This window comes from Schistocerca cancellata, chromosome 1 (genome assembly GCF_023864275.1).
Source record: "Schistocerca cancellata isolate TAMUIC-IGC-003103 chromosome 1, iqSchCanc2.1, whole genome shotgun sequence".
NCBI classification, from domain to species: domain Eukaryota; kingdom Metazoa; phylum Arthropoda; class Insecta; order Orthoptera; family Acrididae; genus Schistocerca; species Schistocerca cancellata.
The window spans coordinates 1,035,657,198-1,035,682,543 of record NC_064626.1 but is presented as its reverse complement, the minus strand read 5'-3'; the positions used below and the strand labels follow the sequence as shown (position 1 = coordinate 1,035,682,543).

At 43.2% G+C, this 25,346-nt stretch overlaps 1 protein-coding gene across 1 annotated transcript in view; it reads left to right on the top strand.

The window, feature by feature from the left end:
* The window catches only part of LOC126123319 (uncharacterized), a 150,884-nt gene that overhangs the window by 31,411 nt on the left and 94,127 nt on the right, over positions 1-25,346 (top strand). The window contains exon 3 of the mRNA XM_049915099.1: positions 9,500-9,697. Within this exon, the coding sequence (XP_049771056.1) occupies positions 9,500-9,697 (198 nt within the window). The remainder of the gene's footprint in view (positions 1-9,499; positions 9,698-25,346) is intronic.

The following is a 25,346-nucleotide window of genomic DNA, read 5'->3' as shown; positions in this document are numbered from 1 at the left end:
TCGCAATTCGGTACGTATATGCTTCAGACAATTTATATTACTTTCATAGAAAACCTGCCTTTACACTGATTTCCACTACTGTATAAACCACGATGTGTAATTCCGACGGTTGCTGGTGGACATGTATCCTTCTTACGCAATACAGTGTTGTCACGAACAACCGACATTAAAATGCAGTTTCTGAATGAGAAATCCGCAGCATAACCTTTCCTTACCTACTCTTTGTGTTACTCCTACTTTGTGAAGCTGCGTTGAAATGGTATTCATTTGCACATCCAAGCTTGGGTTACCCTTAGTGTCTGACGTTTGTTGCATGGCAGCTTCATTGTGTTTAATTTTACTAGCTGAAAAGATGGCCTGATAAATAATGATGTGAGCTTCCCGAGAGTTCGTAGACTATGCACCGACATACAGAGTAATTCTAGAGCCATAAAATTCGGAGCTGTCGCATACGTGGTGGGGAAGGCGGACGTCATGCTAACAAGACGACCACGCGTCAGCCGATTTTTGCATTTTCTTATATTTTGAGCTTTCTGAGGGGCGCTTTAATATCATAATGAAGAGTCGACTATTTGATAGGCGGCAGAATGCTCGCTTGTCCTGCGAGGATGCTGGTGCGGTGGCGTGGGAGGGGAGCGGGGGAGGGGAGGGTGGGAGGGCTTGGCGGCTCGTTTCGGCTCCCAGCCAATGCAAAATTATAACCAAAGTCGCATGTTCTACGAACATTTGCATGATACGTGAAATACATAAAGATGGAAAGAAAATCGACAGACTGATAATCGCTGGATTGCTTGTAGAGGTCTCGTTTCAGTCATTATTTTTTCTTTTTTTTCCATATCTATGTGATTCAACTATAAAATTTATCAAATATACGCCAAATAGCATATATCTAATTGTGATTTTAATGAAAATGCACGCCTTCCTATTTTTTGTTACATATTGCATACAAGAATCCAGTTTTAAAATTGTTAATGGAGATTGTTTAAATTTTTAAAAATACAAATTAATTTGATTTATCTTCTGTATTTTATGCTGCACGGAAATTCTTACAAAACTTTAACCTTTGTTTAAAAGTTTTCGTCAACCGCGTATCAAACACAGTTCCCTGCAAGGCAGGCGAGCATCCTAACACACAACCACATTGCCTGTTGAGTAGTCACTCTTTTTTAGAGTTTTAATGCGGTCGGAAAACTTGGAAAGTCGATTTTCTCGAGAATTTTTGAGAATGCATGTAGCTGCTTTGGGGGAGAAATATTTGAGTTCAAAAATGGCCCTGAGCACTATGGGACTTAACTGCAGTGGTCATCAGTCCCCTAGAACTTAGAACTACTTAAACCTAACTAACCTAAGGACATCACACACATCCATGCCCGAGGCAGGATTCGAACCTGCGACCGTAGCGGTCGCGCGGTTCCAGACTGTAGCGCCTAGAACCGCTCGGCCACTCCGGCCGGCAATATTTGAGTCTTGAAATACAAAAAAAATTATAAAAACCCGACTGGCGTGTGGGCTCCTTGTAAGACTTGAGTGGAAGAACCGTAAAAAAATGGCAGTTCATCGTCGAGGGATACATTTTCTCCGTTTTCCATAAATGCTGCAGGTGAATGCCGAGATGGTACCAACATCAAGAACATGACTGATTCCTTGTCTGATGCTTGTGCGAGTTAAATGCTTCGTCTCTGATGACTTCATTGTCGAAACTAAACAACTTTCTATTATTTTCATAACATGGTTCGCTTAAAAAACACGCCTCTTACATTGGGCCTTACAGAGCATCTTCGATTATCTTCATACTAGTAGTGCTTGAAGGGCAGCACGCGGACCTCGGCTTCCTAAAACAGTGTGGTTCAATTGTAATAAAAGCTAGGAAAAAGTCAAGTTTAGAGATTTGGAAATTCTGAGCGCTGTTTCATTACGAATCGCATGAAAAATAATAATTTAAATATTTTTAATAATATAATACTTTTATTTTTATATTAAGTTTCTATTATGGCAATATATTTTCTGTTTGATGTTTTCAATTTTTGTAACAAATTTTAATTAATCGTGAATACTCACTTTTCCACACGATCAGTAAAAATGTTATTTTGATTAAAAAATTATCGTTCACATCAGTAATTATTAGTTAAAATTTCAATATGATAGTAAATATTAAATTCACAGTTTGAAAAAAAGAAAAAACCTCGATCGATAGTCGAAACAGCAACATCGGAATACGGAATTAGTACAGTACACACTCAGTTTTTTGGTAACCATTAACGATTCAGTTAAAGGAATTTTATTATTGCGCACTTAACAGCACCCGGGAAAATTCAAAGTAGATTTATTTCGGGTATTTTTGAGAACTGTGTCGTATTGCTTCACAAAACTATATGTCGGCGCACTGATTTACAAGGCTTGTAAGGGTGAAGAAACTTAAAGAGCGCCAGTCTGTTCGCCCCTTGTTGGTTGTTCTCGAGTATCATTCGACAGGTTAGGGATCTTACCGAATTGTACTGAGAAAGAGGCAGAAGCCCATATGAACAAAAGAGAGAACATTCTCAGGAGAATATTCTCGGAGCAAAAGAACATTCTCTGACGAAGTTCTCAGTTTCATATGAATAAAAAATTCGAAGCATGTTCTCTGACGAGGGAGTTCCTTCTCAGTACCGGCTCTTCTCCTTGGAAGGTTCTAGGTGTGCGTCATCTGCCGCGTCCGGTACAGAACACACGCGTAATCTTACATTTCATTCAGCTGGCCGAAATAGGCAAACTGTTAGCTGTACAGATATGGGATGGCATCAGTGTGTTATGAAAGAGTAGCACTACGTTTAGATTTTACTTTTGTCTGCGGCAACAAATTATTGAGACTTGACGGACAACTTAACGAAAACTCATTTTCTGACGATGTTACCGAATGTTCGACATAAGGGAAATAGTTCAGTTATTGAAGTAAGATGAACACGTTTTCCGAACAAAATCTTACGAATAAATTACATTTTTATCTGCTCCAAACTAGAACTGTGTCAGGGTTTTCTGATACGAGATAATTTTGGTTAAATATGACGCTCGCGCGTCAGGTACTTATGAAGTTTGTAACAAACCAGTTATTAAGTTTTCTTATCCGCCCGCTTATTTCTAATATAACAAAATATAATATTTGTGCTGTGAGATGACATGATGATGGAAATCTGAAAATGTCAGTGATACAGTTGTCTGGAGTATACCGAAGTCTTCTCGTACACTAGTCTGAAAACTTGGACTGCTAAATAGCACAAAAATATTTTCATTTTCGTTTCGTTTACAAGGTGCCCCCCCCCCCACCCCCTAAGCCCGTATGAACTTCCACAGTTTCTATGTTCAATTTTTCTCCGAGCTACGTATATATTTTTTTGCCTTGCTCGCAACATAATTTTGCGATTTTCATTAAAAAAACCGGTAAAACTTAACCTCAACAGAATTTACTCAGCTCGAAGTATGCTATAGAGCTCAATCCAAAAAAGGAGAATGTTCTCGGCCTGTGAGAAATTTCTCTACATTTATTCACACAAACTCGGAGGATGTTCTTCTCGTTGGGAAACTCCCCCCCCCCCCTCCCCCCCTCACACACACATTTACTCAAATTGAGAAAATTCTCAGGTGAAGTATATCATCCGTCTGTCTTATACATGTGAACCTATGTTCTCCAAAATTCTGAGAATAAAGTACATTCTTCGTTTTATTCGTACGACCAAAGGCATGAGCCAGGCGCAATAACCTCAGACTTCTAGAAGAACGTAATAAGTCCAATTCCAAGGAACGTAAGTGCTGACAGGTGTGAATATTACCGAACTATCAGTTTAATAAGTCACGGTTGCAAAATACTAACACGAATTCGTTAGAGAAGAATGGAAAAACTGGTGGAAACTGATCTTGGGAAGATCACATTGGATTCTGGAAAAATGAAGGAACACGCAAGACAATCCTGACACTACGACTTATCTTAGAAGATTGTTTGTAGTATTTGTAGACTTAGAGAAAGCTTTTGACAATGTTGACTGGAGCATTGCTTTTGAAATTCTGAAGATTTCAGGGATTAAATACAGGGAGCGAAAGGCTGTTTACAACATGTAAAGAAACCAGATGACAGTTGTAAGAGCCGAGGCATAAAAGGGAAGCAATGGTTGAGAAGGGAGTGAGCTAGGGCTGTAGCCAATGTTATTAAGTCTGTACATTGCGAAAGCAGTAAAGGAAACCAAAGCAACAATTGGAGTAGGAATTAAAGTTCAAGGAAAAGAAATAAAAATTTTGAGATTTGCCGACGGCATTGTAATTCTGTCAGAGACAGCGAAGGACGTGGAAGAGGACTTGAACGGAATGGGCAGTGTCTCGAAAGGGGGATGTAAGACGAACGTCAGTAAAAGTAAAACAAGGATAATGGAATGCAAACAAATTAAATGAGGTGATGCTGAAGGAATTAGATTAGGAAACGAGACTGAGCAGTGGAGGAACTTTGCTATTTGGGCAGCAAAATAGCTGATGATGGCGGAAGTAAAGAGGATATAAAATGTAGACTGGTAATGGCAAGAAAGCAGATCTGCAGCGGATAGGCACTTAGTGCAGGGAGTGGCAACTGACCCTTAACATAGACAAATGTAATGTATTGCGAGTACATAGAAAGAAGGATCCCTTATTGTATGATCATATGATAGCGGAACAAACACTGGTAGCAGTTACTTCTGTAAAATATCTGGGAGTATGCGTACGGAACGATTTGAAGTGGAATCATCATATAAAATTAGTTGTTGGTAAGGCGGGTGCCAGGTTGAAATTCATTGGGACAGTCCTTAGAAAATGTAGTCCATCAACAAAGGAGGTGGCTTACAAGACACTCGTTCGACCTATACTTGAGCATTGCTCATCAGTGTGGGATCCGTACCAGGTCGGGTTGACAGAGGAGATAGAGAAGATCCAAAGAAGAGCGGCGCGTTTCGTCACAGGGTTATTTGGTAAACGTGATAGCGTTACGGAGATGTTTAGCAAACTCAAGTGGCAGACTCTGCAAAAGAGGCGCTCTGCATTGCGGTGTAGCTTGCTGTCCAGGTTTAGAGAGGGTGCGTTTCTGGATGAGGTATCGAATATACTGCTTCCCCCTACTTATACCTCAAAAAATGGTTCAAATGGCTCTGAGCACTATGGGACTTAACTGCTAAGGTCATCAGTCCCCTAGAACTTAGAACTACTTAAACCTAACTAACCTAAGGACATCACACACATCCATGCCCGAGGCAGGATTCGAACCTGCGACTGTAGCGGCCGCGTGGTTCCAGACTGTAGCGCCTTTAACCGCTTGGCCACCACGGCCGGCACTTATACCTCCCGAGGAGATCACGAATGTAAAATTAGAGAGATTCGAGCGTGCACGGAGGCTTTCAGACAGTCGTTCTTCCCGCGAACGATACGCGACTGGAACAGGAAAGGGAGGTAATGACAGTGGCACGTAAAGTGCCCTCCGCCACACACCGTTGGGTGGCTTGCGGAGTATAAATGTAGATGTAGATGTAGAAAAGCGTTTCTAAAGAAGAGAGATTTGTTAACATTGAATACAGACGTAAGTGTTAGTAAGTCTTTTCTGAATGTATTTACCTGGAGTGTAGCAACGAATGGAAGTGAACATGGACGACAAACAGTTTAGGCAAGAAGAGAAGAGGAACTTTTGAAATGTGGTGCTAAAGAAGAATGCTGAAGATACGATTGGTAGAGGTAACTAATGAGGAGGTACTGAATAGAAATGGGGAGACAAGAAATACGTGGCACAACTTGACCAACAGAACAGATCCGTTAATAGGATACCTTCTGAGACATGAAAGGATCACCAGTTTAGTGTTGGAGAGAAGTGTGGGGATAAAAATCGTAGAGGGCGACCATGAGATGAATACAGTAAGGAGATGCAGAAGGATATAGGTCGGAGTAGTTTTACGGAGATGAAGAGGCTTGCACAGGGTAGAGTAGTGTGAAGAGCTGCATCAGACCAGTCTTCGGACTGAAGACCACAACAACATCTCAGAAATGCTATACAAATGCGAGCGTAGGCGTCACAGGAGATACATCGATGCTGTACCACACTCTGAAGAGCACTGTCGTATTTTGTGACACCTTGGGCGTACAGCCTCGACTGTACTCTGGTTAGTGTAGTTTTGTAAAGTGTGCGTCATTTACGACGGCGGCCGAGTGTAGGTTCGTTCTGCGCATCTGACGTCACAAAACACAGTCAGCCAATGAACAGAGAACGACGTTGCCAGAGCTCGACTGCAGTGCAGAGCACGGACGAGTGTCTTCAGTTTTAGAAACGTTCAGCCATAAATAAAGTAATTGAACAAAGCAATGTCTTGATAGCAGACTTGTTTTAATAGAAAGTTTGGAAAAAGCATTCTTTATACCAATTGCTTCATATTCTATTAATTAATTAAACCAAACAAGCAATAAGCCTCCTAATTCCGGCGATAGCAAGGAAAGGTGTTTGTATCATTCTCACTAACCGCTTTTTCTCAATAAAGAGCAGCAGTAATTGTTTATTTCCTATTGTACTTCGACGAAACGTGAGTAATTCATAGTCATACCAAGAGTGTTTGTCGGTATTTTGCATGACATTTTAAAGTCCTCTGGGAGGACAATTGAATGACGAGCTGCGTTAGCGTATTGGTTAAGGTGTTTGGCTGCTAAGTGAAAGGTTCTGAATTCAAACCTTGTTCGCTGCTTAATATTTTCTTTATTTAAAAACAATATCGAAGTGAATTTTATTCGTTTGAATGTAATTTTTTGAAATTTCTAGTGGCAACTAAAATCGACCATACGGAAAGTATACGCTATGGACTTTTACCTCTGCAAACTCTTCAGAATTTCGTGCAATGGTTTACTACATCTAATGTTGCACAATAACTGCGTTGAACATCGAAACAAAATTAAGCCATTTATGGGGGGAAGGTACCAGTCAAGAAGATGTGTAAAAATCAAATTTTTGGGCCAAATAGTTTTTGTGAAATCGAATGATAAAGTGTGTCAAAGTAGTCGAAACACCACGTGTCTGCACAGGCGAGCAGTGCAGTGATAACAAAATCGTGCACAGTGCGGAATGCGGGGAGCACGTCTCTGTAGCAGCGAAAGGGTTAATGCGGCCGTGGTGGCTTTACTTCATAAACTGCGCGCTCCCCCCCCCCCCCCCTAAACCTTAAGTTTGCGAACTATACTATGGCGCTGCTTCTCTTGGCGCGTGTAACTGGCAACGCAGGTATCTCCCGCGTCTGGGCGGGCATGCGCGAACCGCCAAGATAAAAGAATTGAACTATAGTAGACGGTGCTATAAAGTGTCCCCTGAGAAGATGCCGGGCGAAAACATGTGGCGCTAAGTGAGCTGTTAGCCACTCAGACCTGTCTAATGGCGGTGCCGGCTGTTTACCTGCGCTAGCGGAGGCGAGCGCGATCGCCAGCAGCAGCTGCAGCAACCGGGAGGCCATCGTGGTCAGCGGCGTCTGCAGGCGGTGGCGGCGGCGGCTTCGCGACCCACCGCTGCTTATATGCCCGCACCGCCTTCTCCATTAGCGGGGAAACCACGCCTTATCAGCCCTAACGACAGCTAGCCGCGGGCGACTCGCTGCCAACACGAAGCATCGCTCGCCCACCTATCTCGGTACCATCTCGCCACCCCCACGTGAAAACCTGCAGAGAAGAAAGTGCTCCACGCCCGGGTTCCCGGGTTCGATTCCCGGCGGGGTCAGGGATTTTCTCTGCCTCATGATGACTGGGTGTTGTGTGATGTCCTTAGGTTAGTTAGGTTTAAGTAGTTCTAAGTTCTAGGGGACTGATGACCATAGATATTAAGTCCCATAGTGCTCAGAGCCAAGAAAGTGCTCTAATGCTGCACCCTACGACCGTCACGTCACCTAAGCATTTCCGCCTACGATGTACGTAACGACGACACAGAAACATTTCTTCGTGTTCTTCTCTCCTTGTTTATCACTGGTGTTAGGTCACCGTGCGTCAAAAGGACCACGCGCCAAGGCATTGGGTTATACCGAGCAATGTAAACGCTGTGAATACTGGTACCTCTGTACAGATAAGTAAAATATACCTGTGCCAGTGTCTTTGGAATACAGCGGAAATCGCTAACAATAGACAAGGCTCCAAGGTTGCGTCGATTCCTCGCGAGCTGTGACAAGGACGCGAATAAAACGTTGATCCATTTCTTTTATTCCGTCTACGATAACAAAATTTTCAGGTCCGTAGATTACCGGTTTCGGTCAGCAGTTATCATCCTCATACCTGCAACAAAGCCGGCCGGTGTGGCCGAGCGGTTCTAGGCGCTTCAGTTTGGAACCGCGCGACCGCTACGGTCACAGGTTCGAATCCTGCTTCGGGCATGGATGTGTGTGATGTCCTTAGCTTAGTTAGGTTTAAGTAGTGCTAAGTTCTAGGGGACTGATGACCTCAGATGTTAAGTCCCATAGTGCTCAGAGCCATTTTTGAACCTGCAACAAAACATGGGAGAAAAGACAAATACAATTAATGGATTGTCTAGTCATTAAAACATTAAAATATGGAAAAGCATTACTGACACAAATGTGGAAAACAGACGCTTGAATATGACGAGGCATACCTGTTTTAATACATGTCCTAATATAATGAAGCAATAGTGGTATCGTTAGAAGATAAACACAAGATTAGCTTAGCATCGTCGCACATATTTAAAATATAATATATACTACACATAGTGTCGGCGGAGTCGTCTTGTTAACAGCGCTACTGTTCATAACAAACTGTTAGACAACAACCACGAAATGTTTGTATTGTAAGCCCCTTAGTCGTCTCTACTTTAGGTGTACACACATTAAAAAAAAAAAAAAAATTGGTTGAAATGGCTCTAAACACTATGGGTCTTAACACCTGAGGTCATCAGTCCCCTGGACTTAGAACTACTTAAACTTAACTAACCTAAGGACATCAGACACAGCCATGCCCGAGGCAGGATTCGAACCTGCGACCGTAGCAGCAGCGCGGTTCCGGACTAAAGCGCCTAGAACTTCTCGGCCACAGCGACCGGCGTACACACATTCATCAGCTATATACTGTGCAATATGAAATAAAAAAATACGGAAGTTAAAGTTCATTGAGAGGTTACCAGGTGCATAAGCTATTAAAGTAATAAGATGTAGTAAATTAAAAACACAACTAAATTTAGATTGTTAAAAAGGAAGTAGTTAACTGACAATAATTCTCACACTCTCTTTTGGCGAATTTTAGATAAAACAGTAATGGCCTAAATATGAACAAGCTGACGGAGCTATCAGAATAATATAAAAATGATAAAATAAATAGGGAGAGAACCAAATGGATGAAACAACATACTGTTATATTTTATTACTGTAATAACTTATATACACTCATAAGACTACTATAGACTTTATCTATCCCATTCTTTTTTTATTCTCGTATATTGTACAATGATATAATTAACGAGTATATGTTTTTTCATCTTTTGTTGCAGATCTGAAGACGGTCATTGCTGACGGAAATCGGGAATCTAAGGACCCAACAGTAGACGGAAAAATAAAAATTTATCCTTGGTCGGTTCCTGAAAGAGTCTATACAGAATTTGTCGCAGAGTTAGTTGTAATTTTAACATTTTATTTGTACACTCGAGTCAGGAGAAAGCACAAAGGATTCTGTAAAATTACAATTTCAGGTAAGGAAATTGAAGGATTTGCCATACGCATACACACATAAAAATTACAATAAGACAGATTTGCTCTGATTCGAACAGCTCCCACAACGTTTTCCTGCGCCTTGGACAGCTCTTCCTCTTTGCAATAATCAGGACAACATAAACACTGATGTAGATGTTTCTTTGTCTGTACTTTCTCACATTCTCAAAATGTTCGCTGTCCATTAGGTTATCCTTAGATTTGCCAACGCCCGTTCGTAGCTTTTTCAGTGATATCCTTGTGTTCCTTTCCAAGTTGTGTCCAATTGGTAAGCATTCTGCAATCTTTACCCCTGCTAGAGGATGACTTACTCTGGCTGCCAACAGTCCTTCTTTGGCTTCCTTGGATGATGTATTTAGTGCAAATGTTGACTATAAAAAGCTTTTCCTAGACTTCAACATATGTCTTGGTCGAGTATGTCCATGTAGTGGCTGTAACGCATTTTCTTCAACTTTCTTCCTTTTGACACTTGCGGCTACTTCCCGGCGTATTCCATGATGAGCAGTGCCTATCGTTCCGCACAATTTACCTCTATTATTTGGTTTCAGGTGTCCATTAATTAGTCTTGCAGTTTCATTAAAGTTTTCGTTTACTTCTTTGATGAGGGCGGATTTATACTACAGTGGGCAATCATATTCACCAGCCAATAAACAGAGTGCTGTAGCAGAAATACAGATCACCTAGAACCGGTCATTCCAATTACTATCAACAGTTTTCCTGACAATGTTGTTTCGGACTGACTTCGTATGTTTGGTATTAATGCAGTACGGCAAGTGAGTGATCTAAGTAGCTCCTCCCTATTTGGGGTATGGGGTAAAACAGTGCTACAGTCAATATCTTCCCTAATCACTTTCAGTTTCTCCCCCCCCCCCCTTCCAGCCGCACGGAGTGGCCGCGCGGTTAGAGGCACCATGTCACGGATTGCGCGGCCACTCCCGCAGGGGGTTCGAGTCCTCCCTCGGGAATGGGTGTGTGTGTTGTTCTGTTCTTAGAATAAGTTAGTTTAAGTAGTGTGTAAGTCTAGGGACAGAAGACCTCAGCAGTTTGGTCCCTTAGGACTTCACACACATTTGAACATTTTTCCTCCCCGCCTGAATGTTTTGTTTGTGGAAAGTACAGACCTGAGTTTTGTATGGCTTCCAATGGTTCTTGTATATAGTAATCAGAAAACATCCGGAGAACTCTTATCAGCACCTGTTCCCCTATTTCAAAACCATCTGTATTGTCAAAGCCGGCCTCAGTGGCCGAGCGGTTCTAGGCTCTACAGTCTGGAACCGCGCGACCACTACGGTCGCAGGTTCGAATCCTGCCTCGGGCATGGATGTGTCTGATGTCCTTAAGTTAGTTAGGTTTAAGTAGATCTAAGTTCTAGGGGATTGATGACCTCAGATGTTAAGTCCCATCGTGCTCAGACCCATTTGAACCATTTGTGGTAGATTTTCCTTTCTATTGGAGATCGAAGTGTGTGTCCAATACAACGGTCTCCTAGCTTTAATTTTTGAGACAATGTCTGCTTCTCCTTATAGATCAAACACATTAATGTGACCGCCGGCTATGTTTAATGCCAACGTACAATAATCATTCACAGGTGGCAGCACTAGCAGTGGAAGGTATGTAAAACTTGTCGGGGGGAAGCGGAAAACAGTGCAGTCATTGTCGTTAGGTGGAAACGGAGCGATTTATTTGACGTGTAGAACGGGAGATCAATGGCTTTCGGGTAAGGGGTTGAAACACTTCCGAAATGGCTAAATTTGTGAACTGTATGCGTGCCGTCATGGTTCAAATACCCTGTGCATGGCAAAATGGCGCTTTTCCAAACTGGCGCCGCGGCAACTGTGAAGCACCAGAGTCGCCAGATGACAAGCATGAACGGCGGCTGCGGAGTGTGTACGGTAGAATAGACGTGCAGCTATTAACCAAGTGACCGCCCAGACGAACCAAGGGGCTACCAGTGGTGTATCCACAACGACCGTTCATTTAGCGTTTCTATGTACGGGCCTCCACAGAAGGCACATTGTTCACGCACCCACGCTGACTGCCGGTGATCGGCGTCAAAAGCTGCAATCTGCATGCTACTACTGCAGCTAGACGTCCACTGAGTGGCGACAGGTGGCGTTTACGGATGATTCGTGTTTCACGCTCCACTGGACACATGGCTGTTGGTGTGTATGGCGTGAAACGTCTGAAAGCAGACGCCTGGGGAATGTTATCGTGGCATTCCCTGGGTGACTTCGTCATTCTGGGAGGCACAATGGATAAGCCGGCCGGTGTGGCCGAGCGGTTCGAGACGCTTCAGTCTGGTATCGCGTGACTGCTACGGTCGCAGGTTCGAATCCTGCCTCGGGCATGGATGTGTGAGATGTCCTTAGGATAGTTAGATTTAAGTAGTTCTAAGTTCTAGGGGATTGATGACCAAAGAAGTTAAGTCCCATAGTGCTCAGAGCCATTTGAACCATCCATTGTGGTTCAAATGGTTCAAATGGCTCTGGGCACTAAGGGACTTAACATCTGAGGTCATCAGTCCCCTAGAACTTAGAACTACTTAAATCTAACTATCCTAAGGACATCTCACACATCCATGCCCGAGGCAGGATTCGAACCTGCGACCGTAGCAGTCACGCGATACCAGACTGAAGCGTCTCGAACCGCTCGGCCACACCGGCCGGCTTATCCATTGTGCCTCCCAGAATGACGAAGTCACCCAGGGAATGCCACGATAACATTCCCCAGGCGTCTGCTTTCAGACGTTTCACGCCATACACACCAACAGCCATGTGTCCAGTGGAGCGTGAAACACGAATCATCCGTAAACGCCACCTGTCGCCACTCAGTGGACGTCTAGCTGCAGTAGTAGCATGCAGATTGCAGCTTTTGACGCCGATCACCGGCAGTCAGCGTGGGTGCGTGAACAATGTGCCTTCTGTGGAGGCCCGTACATAGAAACGCTAAATGAACGGTCGTTGTGGATACACCACTGGTAGCCCCTTGGTTCCTCTGGGCGGTCACTTGGTTAATAGCTGCACGTCTATTCTACCGTACACACTCCGCAGCCGCCGTTCATGCTTGTCATCTGGCGACTCTGGTGCTTCACAGTTGCCGCGGCGCCAGTTTGGAAAAGCGCCATTTTGCCATGCACAGGGTATTTGAACCATGACGGCACGCATACAGTTCACAAATTTAGCCATTTCGGAAGTGTTTCAACCCCTTACCCGAAAGCCATTGATCTCCCGTTCTACACGTCAAATAAATCGCTCCGTTTCCACCTAACGACAATGACTGCACTGTTTTCCGCTTCCCCCCGACAAGTTTTACATACCTTCCACTGCTAGTGCTGCCACCTGTGAATGATTATTGTACGTTGGCATTAAACATAGCCGGCGGTCACATTAATGTGTTTGATCTATAAGGAGAAGCAGACAGTGTCTCAAAAATTAAAGCTAGGAGACCGTTGTATTGGACACACACTTCGATCTCCAATAGAAAGGAAAATCTACCACAAATGGTTCAAATGGGTCTGAGCACGATGGGACTTAACATCTGAGGTCATCAATCCCCTAGAACTTAGATCTACTTAAACCTAACTAACTTAAGGACATCAGACACATCCATGCCCGAGGCAGGATTCGAACCTGCGACCGTAGTGGTCGCGCGGTTCCAGACTGTAGAGCCTAGAACCGCTCGGCCACTGAGGCCGGCTTTGACAATACAGATGGTTTTGAAATAGGGGAACAGGTGCTGATAAGAGTTCTCCGGATGTTTTCTGATTACTATATACAAGAACCATTGGAAGCCATACAAAACTCAGGTCTGTACTTTCCACAAACAAAACATTCAGGCGGGGAGGAAAAATGTTCAAATGTGTGTGAAGTCCTAAGGGACCAAACTGCTGAGGTCTTCTGTCCCTAGACTTACACACTACTTAAACTAACTTATTCTAAGAACAGAACACCACACACACCCATGCCCGAGGGAGGACTCGAACCCCCTGCGGGAGTGGCCGCGCAATCCGTGACATGGTGCCTCTAACCGCGCGGCCACTCCGTGCGGCTGGAAGGGGGGGGGGGGGGGGAGAAACTGAAAGTGATTAGGGAAGATATTGACTGTAGCACTGTTTTACCCCATACCCCAGATAGGACTTAGAACTTAGAACTACTTAAATCTAACTATCCTAAGGACATCTCACACATCCATGTCCGAGGCAGGATTCGAACCTGCGACCGTAGCAATCGCGCGGTTCCAGACTGAAGCGATTCGAACCGGTCGGCCACTCCGGCCGGCCTCAATGGATGAAACGTGCACGCGTGCATCTATTTTTGAGGACCATGTGAAACGTCCCCTTTGGAAAATTATTAATGACAGTGCTGGAAAACCTCTTACGTTATTTGATTTTCAAACAGCTGAGTAAAACTGAACGTACTCAGACATTTCTCTCTTTACTTACTCTGATCATCATTAATCTGATTTTTTTTTTAGCGCAACGCAATCTGACTTTCAGTAACCCCTACAAAAGAATGGCCCTGACTAACAATAACCTACACCTTTCATGAATCACTTATCTCACAAAAATCTTCGTTACTCGAACTACTGCAATACACAGAGGGCGAATGCTGCCAGCGAAATAAAAGATACTAACTGCTGAAGGCACTAACTACTGACAGGCATAGTTAGCAAATGAAAGATTTTTGATAGAGAACAAACAATGTATTTAAAAGTGTTCAGAAGTCATCATATATATATATATATATATATATATATATGTATATATATATATATATATATATATATAAAAATTCGTGACATCCATCTTTACAAATTTCCTTTTTCTGGCGGACACACGTCCAGATCGTCCGCTTATAGAAACCTCTCAAAACTCTGGCATCTCTCTCTCCACATTCACCACTGCTGGCGGCTCACCTCCAACTGCACAAGGCTACGGCCTGTTCACATCCAGCTGCCCAACACAACAACAGCGAATATTCCAACAATGCCAACCAGCCACAGACTGCACACAGAACAGTCAGCGATTTTCATACAGAGCACTACGTGGCATCACCAACGTAAAAACCTAAACAGCCTACTGACACATGTCCTCCCCTACATGCAGTTCGCTTTTTTTTCGAAGAGAATCAGGGTTTACCTTACACCCTGGCCACCAAATTCCCCGGATTTAAACACAATCGAAAACCTGTGGGTCCACTTCGATGGCCGTTCCCGCCATGGAACCTCAACAGAGAAACTTAACGCAGCTGGCCATGGCACTAGGGTTGGCATGGCTCCAGGACGATCTCTTCCAGAACCACATTGACTGTCTGCCTACACATCTGTGCTGCAAAAGGCGGTTAATAAGGCTTTTGACCGGTGGTCACATTACCGTGACTGGACAGTGTCTATTTCTTTGTTTGTTAATATTCTGCATTCCGCTGTGTTCTTGTCTTGAATGCCGCCAAGTATCTTCCTCCAAAGTTTCTTTTCAAAGAGTCTTAATTGTGCTTCTCCTGATTTTTTTAATGGCCGTGTGTCATAAGCGTATGTCAAAAGAGGAATGATAAGAGTTGAATATTTCTTGAACTAAGTTTTTTACTCCATTCACTTATGCGAAATTACTTCTATTGGGTTTCGTATTCTACTACGTATCTGACGTTGTGTCCGTAGTTAGCAATGTTCCAAGGCAAGCAAACTCTGTTACTGTTTTGATTTTATCGGCACCTATTTTAAAGGTATAATCTGCTTTATTTTGCCGTGAGACAGTGAAGTATATCGTTTTAGTGGTATTAATTTCTAGTCCTGTTCGAAATAAGCTATAGTATAATACTATAGTGAGTAAATTAATTTCTTGTTCATTTTCTTCTAAGATAACAATGTCACATTCAAATGCCAGTACGGTAAAAAATTGCTCTAGGCTTGTTCCAATTTCCCCTGATTCTTTTTTCTGAAAATCTGCCCCGTAATAAGGTTTAAACGTTATGGTGACAAAACATCTTCTTGATTCACTCCGGAAGTAACATGGAATGCTGGCCGTTGTGGCTGAGCGGTTCTGGGCGCTTCAGTCCGAAACCGCGCTGCTGCTACGGTCGCAGGTTCGAATTCTGCCTCGGGCGTGGATGTGTGTGATGTCCTTAGATTAGTTAGATTTAAGTAGTTGTAAGTCTAGGGGACTGACGACCTCAGGTGTTAAGTCCCATAGTGCTTAGAGCCATTTGAACATTTGAATTTTTTTGTAACATCGAACATTACCGAGAGAGTGTTTTGTAAGTAAACTCCAGTTAAATAAAGTATTCCAAAGTCTTTCATAGTCATACACATACATTTTCTGTAAATACTATCAAATGCTTTCATAAAGTCTATGAAAAGCATGTGCACGTGCAGAGCATATTAAAATTTCGTTTTAAGTAGGATTCGTAAGACGAAAATATTACCTATTGTGGATCTGTGTCTTGTGCTTCATCAAACAACTTCAATAATAACAAAATTATAATATTTAACAAAAAATGAAACTTTTAATTAATTTTGCAAGTCGTGAGAAAGAAGAATCACTTATGATCTTTTACTCGTAGCCATGCCGATATTGGCATGGAATGATATGGGAGAAACATAGTAAACCAAAATCAAAGGGGCAAAGAAAGAGGCCACCTTCTCTTTACATGAACACAGAATACATTTCGGTACCTTCCAATTACAATAACAATAAGACAAGTCTAAGGTACTTTTATGTGAAGAGTATGGTCTACTATTCCAATCATTTCCGGTAACTGCAATAATAAATGGAGTTAAGTGGACCGAAAAACATTCTGTAGTAAATATGAAGAGTTTTCCAGCAGTAAAGACCGTCAATTTCGCATTGAAATCCTGTGGCTTGTCGCCATCAAATATCGTCCTCTACTTTATATTCACTGAATGGATGCTGCTCCACTTATAAAAAACATATCCTTCTTGTCAGTAAGACACATTGTAACTGGATAGTTGATAAAGTTTCCCCTCTGGACTCGAGTATTCTATAAGCTGCTGAGGATTTTCGTTGATTCGCTTATTATCTGCATCAAGCAGTAGTAATGTTCATAAACAAAAACAGTATGAATATTCTCCTCCTTCCCATTGACGGTGACAGTTTAGTTGTTTTCATAGATTAGTATCAGATGTGTATCACATTACTCTCACATCTCACGTGTCTGTTTCCTGCTACCAATTGTTTTCGTTAATTTCACACAATAAGCCTTGTACAAGTGTTTAAGACCTGCACATACAACTACTTCACGCACAAAATTGTCCATTCCTCGAGTTTCAGTCAAGGTGACCATTTCTTAAGCTTACCATTTCTTAAACTTACGACAGAGCAGTTTGACACGTCGTGTGGCTGCGGTGTCAACACATTGACGTCATCAACATTCCGTACTAGGCCAGTCTCTCTTGGGCGTCACTACAGTACATCTCTCAAAAAGACAGCAAGACGCATGTCGCCCCTTTCAAGAATAACAAAGTAACCATAACATTCAGCCTTTTATAAACGCCAAAGTGATCTTTTTTCACGTATACAAATGTCCGTTGAGGCTTTTTGGGTAGAAGAAAAGGGCGAGTCGGTCGATAGTCTCAACGTTTTGCGGAGCTACGGGGATATACGCTCACCGCGGCAGACAGTTCAGAGGTTAGGCTCAGCCAGCAAGTACTAATAACATTACAGTGCCCACGTGTGTACGAACCACCAAGGCAACCTATTTGTGTCTACAGATCGCGAACTGATCGCACTATAACAGTCTAAAGGCGAATAGAATCTCCAGATGTTAATAACGCAGGCAACTTCTGATGTGATCTCCCCCTTGCACCCCCTTTACTAGTCCATCTAACAAGTTGTGGCTCAGTCCTTATAAAGTACTTTACAGGAATGCGATCATGGAACACACAGATCTGACTACCCAGCAATAAGTAGTCTTCAGCTGTGCCATTACATGACGCACATACATGATGAACTCGTGTATTAGCAAACGGTTTCGGTCATTCGTTGGGTGACTGCATGAAGCAGAAGCAATGTGCGCGGACAACTGTAATAATTTCTTCCGACTCCCTACTCTCAATGACAGTTCAGCGTGACAGCCATAACTATGGTATGTTTTGACGTTTTTTGGACACGTTTAGCACAAAGTATTTCAAAAAGACCTCCCTCATGTTTACCAGGTTGGCAGACCGGAAATTTCTACAAAGGCTGGCTGTAAATTTTTATTAACGCTGATTTTTATAATTGCTGGCTGAAATTTTCTGGAACTGCAAGACTGCAAGCGGACGAGAGCTCAAGAACCTGTCACCTATTCAGCTTTAAGCCAAGTGTTTAGTGTTGAAGTAATGTGGCACACATTCATCTACGTAAGAAAACGATTACTATTTGGAACTGGGTGAGAAGAACCTCTCTGTCGTCTCGAGAACCGCTATAAATATCGTAGAACTCGAAGACGTTTTGCGACCGGATTTAAAAATTTTTCCTTAAAGCTTTGCCTTGATCTTCGGACGTTTGACATTTTTTCTCGTCAAATTCAAGGGCACCGATGTATATGAATTTATCGAATATTTGTCGGTACAGCATGAGTCTTAAATCTCACCTAGGAGCCACATACGAACCGTCAGTGCACAATTATCTGTGTGTGATTCTCGAGACAGGTTAACAAAGGAAATTGTTGATGACGAGCAGGCATTCAAGTCAACTGCACAAGCAGCTGATGGAACGAGGTAATCGGTAAATTTTGTAAAGTTACAAAGAAAATAGACTTCAAATGCAGACAGTTTTGAAACTACCTTTTTTTTGAGTCACCAGTCTTCTAATTTGTTTGCTGCGGATCGCCATGTATTTCACTCCCGTGCCGACTTATTCATCTCAGAGTACTTCTCGCAATCTACGTCCTCAGTTATTTGTTATATGTATACCAATGTCTCTCTTCTTCTACAAGTTTTACCATCAACAGCTGCCTCTAGTACCATGGAAATTATTCCCTATAGTCCTGTCCATTTCTCTTGTCAATTTTCTCCACATGTTCCTCCTTTCTTCGGAGAATCTCCTCGTTCCTTACCTTATCGGACCGCTCCATTTCTAACTTTCTTCTGTAGCACCACATCTCAAATGCTTCGATTCTCTTCTGTTCCGTTCCTCCCGCAGTCTATATTTCACAACCATACAATACTGCGCTCCAAACGTACATCCTCAGAAATTTCTTCCTTAAATTAAGGCTTCTGTTAGTTTATGTTTATCTGGGATAGGAAAGCCCTCATTGCTGTTCTAGTTTACTTTCTATGTCCTCCTTGCCTCTTCCGTCATGGTTTATCTTGCTTTCATGGTAGCAGAATCCCTAACTTCGTCTACTTCGTGACCACCGAGTTTGATGTTAAGCTTCTCGCTAATCTCATATCTGCTACTTCTCATTGCTTTTGTCATTTGTCATTCTGTACTCGTCAGACAGTTCATTCCATTTAACAGATCCTGTAGTACTCTTGCACCTTCACTGAGGACACAATGTCATTAGCGAATCTTATTACTGATATCCATTCACCCTGGATTTTAATTCCACTCATGCGCCTGTCTTTTTTTCAGTCATTGCTTCTTCGATGTGCAGATTGAACAGTAGGGATGGACTACATCTCTGTCTTACAGCGTTTTTAATCCGAGCACTCCGATCTTGTTCTTCCAAGCTTGTTATTCCATCTTGGTTCTTGTAAGTAATGTACTCTCCTGGAAATGGGAAAAAGAACACATTGACACCGGTGTGTCAGACCCACCATACTTGCTCCGGACACTGCGAGAGGGCTGTACAAGCAATGATCACACGCACGGCACAGCGGACAGACCAGGAACCGCGGTGTTGGCCGTCGAATGGCGCTAGCTGCGCAGCATTTGTGCACCGCCGCCGTCAGTGTCAGCCAGTTTGCCGTGGCATACGGAGCTCCATCGCAGTCTTTAACACTGGTAGCATGCCGCGACAGCGTGGACGTGAACCGTATGTGCAGTTGACGGACTTTGAGCGAGCGTATAGTGGGCATGCGGGAGGCCGGGTGGACGTACCGCCGCATTGCTCAACACGTGGGGCGTGAGGTCTCCACAGTACATCGATGTTGTCGCCAGTGGTCGGCGGAAGGTGCACGTGCCCGTCGACCTGGGACCGGACCGCAGCGACGCACGGATGCACGCCAAGACCGTAGGATCCTACGCAGTGCCGTAGGGGACCGCACCGCCACTTCCCAGCAAATTAGGGACACTGTTGCTCCTGGGGTATCGGCGAGGACCATTCGCAACCGTCTCCATGAAGCTGGGCTACGGTCCCGCACACCGTTAGGCCGTCTTCCGCTCACGGCCCAACATCGTGCAGCCCGCCTCCAGTGGTGTCGCGACAGGCGTGAATGGAGGGACGAATGGAGACGTGTCGTCTTCAGCGATGAGAGTCGCTTCTGCCTTGGTGCCAATGATGGTCGTATGCGTGTTTGGCGCCGTGCAGGTGAGCGCCACAATCAGGACTGCATACGACCGAGGCACACAGGGCCAACACCCGGCATCATGGTGTGGGGAGCGATCTCCTACACTGGCCGTACACCACTGGTGATCGTCGAGGGGACACTGAATAGTGCACGGTACATCCAAACCGTCATCGAACCCATCGTTCTACCATTCCTAGACCGGCAAGGGAACTTGCTGTTCCAACAGGACAATGCACGTCCGCATGTATCCCGTGCCACCCAACGTGCTCTAGAAGGTGTAAGTCAACTACCCTGGCCAGCAAGATCTCCGGATCTGTCCCCCATTGAGCATGTTTGGGACTGGATGAAGCGTCGTCTCACGCGGTCTGCACGTCCAGCACGAACGCTGGTCCAACTGAGGCGCCAGGTGGAAATGGCATGGCAAGCCGTTCCACAGGACTACATCCAGCATCTCTACGATCGTCTCCATGGGCGAATAGCAGCCTGCATTGCTGCGAAAGGTGGATATACACTGTACTAGTGCCGACATTGTGCATGCTCTGTTGCCTGAGTCTATGTGCCTGTGGTTCTGTCAGTGTGATCATGTGATGTATCTGACCCCAGGAATGTGTCAATAAAGTTTCCCCTTCCTGGGACAATGAATTCACGGTGTTCTTATTTCAATTTCCAGGAGTGTATATTACTCGTCTTTCCCTATTTTTCTCAGAACTTTGAAGATCTTGCACCATTGTACACTATCTTTTGCTTTCTCCAGGCCGATAAATCCTATGAACGTTTCTTGTTTTTTCTTCAGTCTTCCTTCTGTTATCGAACGCAACGTCGGGACTGCCTCTCTGATGCCTTTAACATTCCTAAAAGTCAAACTGATGCTCATCTACCACATCCTCAATTTTCTTTTCCATTCTTCTGTATATTACACATGTCAGCAACTTGGATGCATGGGCTGTTAAGCTTATTGTGAGATAGTTCTCGCACTTATTAGCTTTTGCTGTCTTCGGAATAACTTGGATGATATTTTTCTGAAAGTCTGTTGGTATGTCGCCTGTGTCATAGATTCTGTTGACATCCTTGAATAATCGTTTGAGTGCCACTTCCTCCAGTGACTAGAAGTTTCTCCGGAATGTTATGTATCCTTTTTGCCTTATTTGATCTTAAGTCTTCCGAAGGTCTTTTAGATTCTGAGTCTAATACTGGATCCAGTATGTCTTCCGTATCGACTCCAATTTCTTCTTATATCACATCATCAGGCAGCTCCACTGTCTCAAAGAATCCTTGACGTTCCTCCTATTCGCTCTCTCCTCTGCGGTTAACATTGGAATTCCCTTTGCAGACTCAGTGTTGCCGACCTAGATTTTAATTTCACTGAATGTGGTTTGACTTCTCTGTATCCTGAGTCAGTCCCTCCGACGATCATTTCTTTTTCGAGTTTTCACATTTTTCTTGCAGCCGTTACACATTGGCTGCCCCGCAGTTCCTATTTATTTCTTTTCTAAGTGATTTACAAAGTCACGCTAAAAAGTAATGATTCCGAATTTTTTTATTCTGTTCTAACCAGCCATAAACCTCGACGAAAGTTTAACATTCAACGAACACATAAGACTTACAATTAAAAGAGGGACAAGACTAATGCGCAAACTTGGCATGCTACACTCATCTCACTACAGACTACCGTTTCAGACACTACGAATTTATCATAAAGCCCTTTTAGAGTTTGTTACGTGCTTCGCAGCAGTGCCTGGGCACATCGTCTATAACTCATGACCCACAAAACCGCTGTGATGTGTGAACAAAGATATGTATTGCTCAGAATGTCAGGGTCATTTGGCATCACGTCCATGGAAGCCGAATGCATTGTACTTGCAGCATACCCCACTGACTTAATGAATGGACATAGAGCAGCAGCATTCTGGCTCAGACGGGGAACACTGAACAAGGTACACCAGATAACAGAGGAGCATGTTGCAGAAAAATACAAATTAAATCGTTGGATGGTTGAGACGTGGCAGAATGAATGGGAAACGTCTGTCAAGGATCGTAGGGTATTCTCCTTCTTCCCGAATATCCGGGAACGTTTAATACTCACACATATTTATCCAAGTCGCTTGCTGAAGGGCCATGGCCCTTACCCTACACTCCTGCGTCGCTTTAGCCTTAGCCAAAGTACTCTCTTCCTCCGTCCGAACAGCTCTTGGAAGGCCCAACGGTACCGACCGGCCGCCGCGTCATCCTCAGCCTACAGGCGTCACTGGATGCGGATCTGGAGGGGCAAGTAGTCAGCACATCGCTCTCCCGCCGGCAGACCGGATGGTCACCTATTCGAGTGCTAGCCCAGCCCGACAGCGCCTAACTTCAGTGATCTGACGGGTACCGATGTTGCCACTGCGGCAAGGCATTGGTCCTTAGCCAAAGTGATACGTGTGAATGTGGGGAACATGGATCCTCCAACCACAAAGCACTAAAATGCGGCACACACACACATGTAAGACTGATGACAGAAACCGAAGATACACGGCAAGCTTTAAGAGACCCAGATAAATGAAGCCTACTTAACAGGATCACTGTCCGCCCCTGGTAGCTGAGTGGTGAGCGCGACGGATGGCATACCAAACGGCCTGGGTTCGATTCACGACTGGGTTGGATATTTTCTACTCCCAGAGACTAGGTGTTGTGTTGCCTTTATCATCATCATTTCATCCCCATTGACACGCTGAAACGTCCCCTTTGAACAATTATACATGACTGTCCTTAAACTGACACACAATATTTTTAGCGCAACGCAATCTGATTTTCAAAAATCCCTACAAAAGAATGGCCCTGACTAGCAATAACCTATACCTTTCACAAATCACTTACCTCACAAAAATCTTCGTTACTCCAACTACTACAATGCAGCGAGCGCCACTACTGCCAGCTAAATAAAAGATTCAAACTACGGAAGGCACTAACTACTGATAGGCATAGTTAGCAAATGAAAGATTTGGATAGAGAACAAACAATGTATTTACCTCAATAGTGTTCAAAAGTCATAATGTATATAGCAGTTCATGATATCCAGTATTACAAATTTCAAAACTCCGCCATCTCTCTCCCCACATCCACCACTGCTGGCGGCTCACCTCCAACTGTGCAACGCTACGTGCTGTTCACATCCAGCTGCCCAACACTACAATGGCAGACAACAATGCAAACTAGCCACAGACTGCACACAGCACACCCAGTGATTTTCATACAGAGCGCTACGTAACGTTGCCAGTAAGAAAACATAAACAGCCTACTTACATAGCCCCCATGCTTCCCACAAAAAATTTTACAAATTGTTTTGGGCAGTGGCCAATACAGATTTGAAAAAAGTTTTCATAATTACAATAACAAAGAAATCAAATGCACACACTTAGTGATACAATGTTGGTCAAAAGCTAAAATTTTCTCACAGTCCATAAAGACAGTCCTGATCATTCATCACAGTAAAATTGCAGTGTTTTTCTCAAAATCTGAGCAGTAATAGAAAATGCACACGGAAGTAGTGGATTTCCATGCAGTCTTGAAGAAGTAGTGTTGTCCTTCCAACGGAAAGACAGTGCTGACTCTTGACATGCAGACAGGTAATGGGCCACAACAGAGCAAACCCACAGCAGAGTCAGTCGAAGTTTTGAAGAATATTGGTAGGTAGGTCATCACAGAGCAGACCCACTGTAGTCATGGTAGAGATTGTGGTATTGGTGGGCCACCAGAGGTGCAGACCCAGTGTAGTCCCGGTAGAGACTGTGGTATTGGTGGGCCACCAGAGGTGCAGACCCACTGCAGTTCTTGTAGAAGTAATGGTATTGGTGGGTCATCAAAGATGCAGACCCACTGTAGTCCTTGTAGAGATGGCCAGCAGCCATCTGTTGTGACTGTGCAGGTGCACAATCACTATTGAAGAGTCTTGCAGATAATATAGCAAGTCCATAACCACCACCTGTGCACTCCCAAAGTTTTTTGGAATTGTCCTTAGAACCAGCAATGCTGTTATCCAGTCCCTTGCTGAATTATTAACACACATGCAAACACTAACAGTCCCTACTTCTCACATATTGTCCATATACTATGACCAACAGAAATGTTTACAGTGAAATGGAACTTACAAGTTAATAATAAGATGAACTGGTGTCAATTACAATTTTATAACATAAGAATACAATTACAAAGGTACAAAATACATCACTAAAGAACATAACAATACAGATAACTCTGTAGTAGTACAGGCCTTACAAAAGAATAGAAATAAACAGATACATCAGTGTTACAGGAATTATGACATAAGTACATACATGAAGATCAGAATAACTTTTGAAACATCACCTTCACATATGAGCAACAAAACAGAATAAATAATGTCCAAACATCTTTTCAAAGTAAATAACATATTATCGAAAAATTGTACAATGTAACTCTCATCAGATAAACACATAAAGACAGGAAGAACACAAATATACAAGAGTACACAAACACATAGCGGAATAACAGAAAGGGAAAGGACAGGGTTTGTTTTACTGCAGTATCTTGCAAACAAAACTTTCTTTACTTCTTGGAGATCTCCCTTCGTTCTTCATTATTTCAAAAAGTGCTATCTATACCTGCTTTCTGTACTTTTCTCGTATAACCTCTCAGTGCATTTCTTCAAATTCATTGCAACTCATTCTCTTATAGGCTACCCCCTCTTAAGCTAACTGAAATCTACTGAGCTCAGATATATATATATAAAGGGACGAGGCAATGCAGCAGCACATAACAAATTAACACAAACAGCAATGAAAAAAATGGAAATTGGCAAAGCAATTGCAATATTACAACTAATATAAGGCACTGTGCAGCAAACAAGAAAAATAAATCCGTAGTAAAACTAGCTTAACAGAGTAATACAAAGTGAAATTTAGTAGCACTATGCCTGGCAAACAGCAGCAGCAAATGCAATAACTTATATCTAAACATGACAAAGCTCAATCAGAAAAAATATTACACTAAAGATGGCCATGTCTAATACCTATGTCACATCTTAATACTAGAGTGATGCATCACGATAAGTTACTCTACCAGACAAGTTACCAAATCGTTTAAAAAATTATTTATGCAGTTCCTGTGAAGGGAAATGTCTATTTGTGCTCTCTTTTCTAAGAAAGTACATCATAAATGTATTCTTTCCTG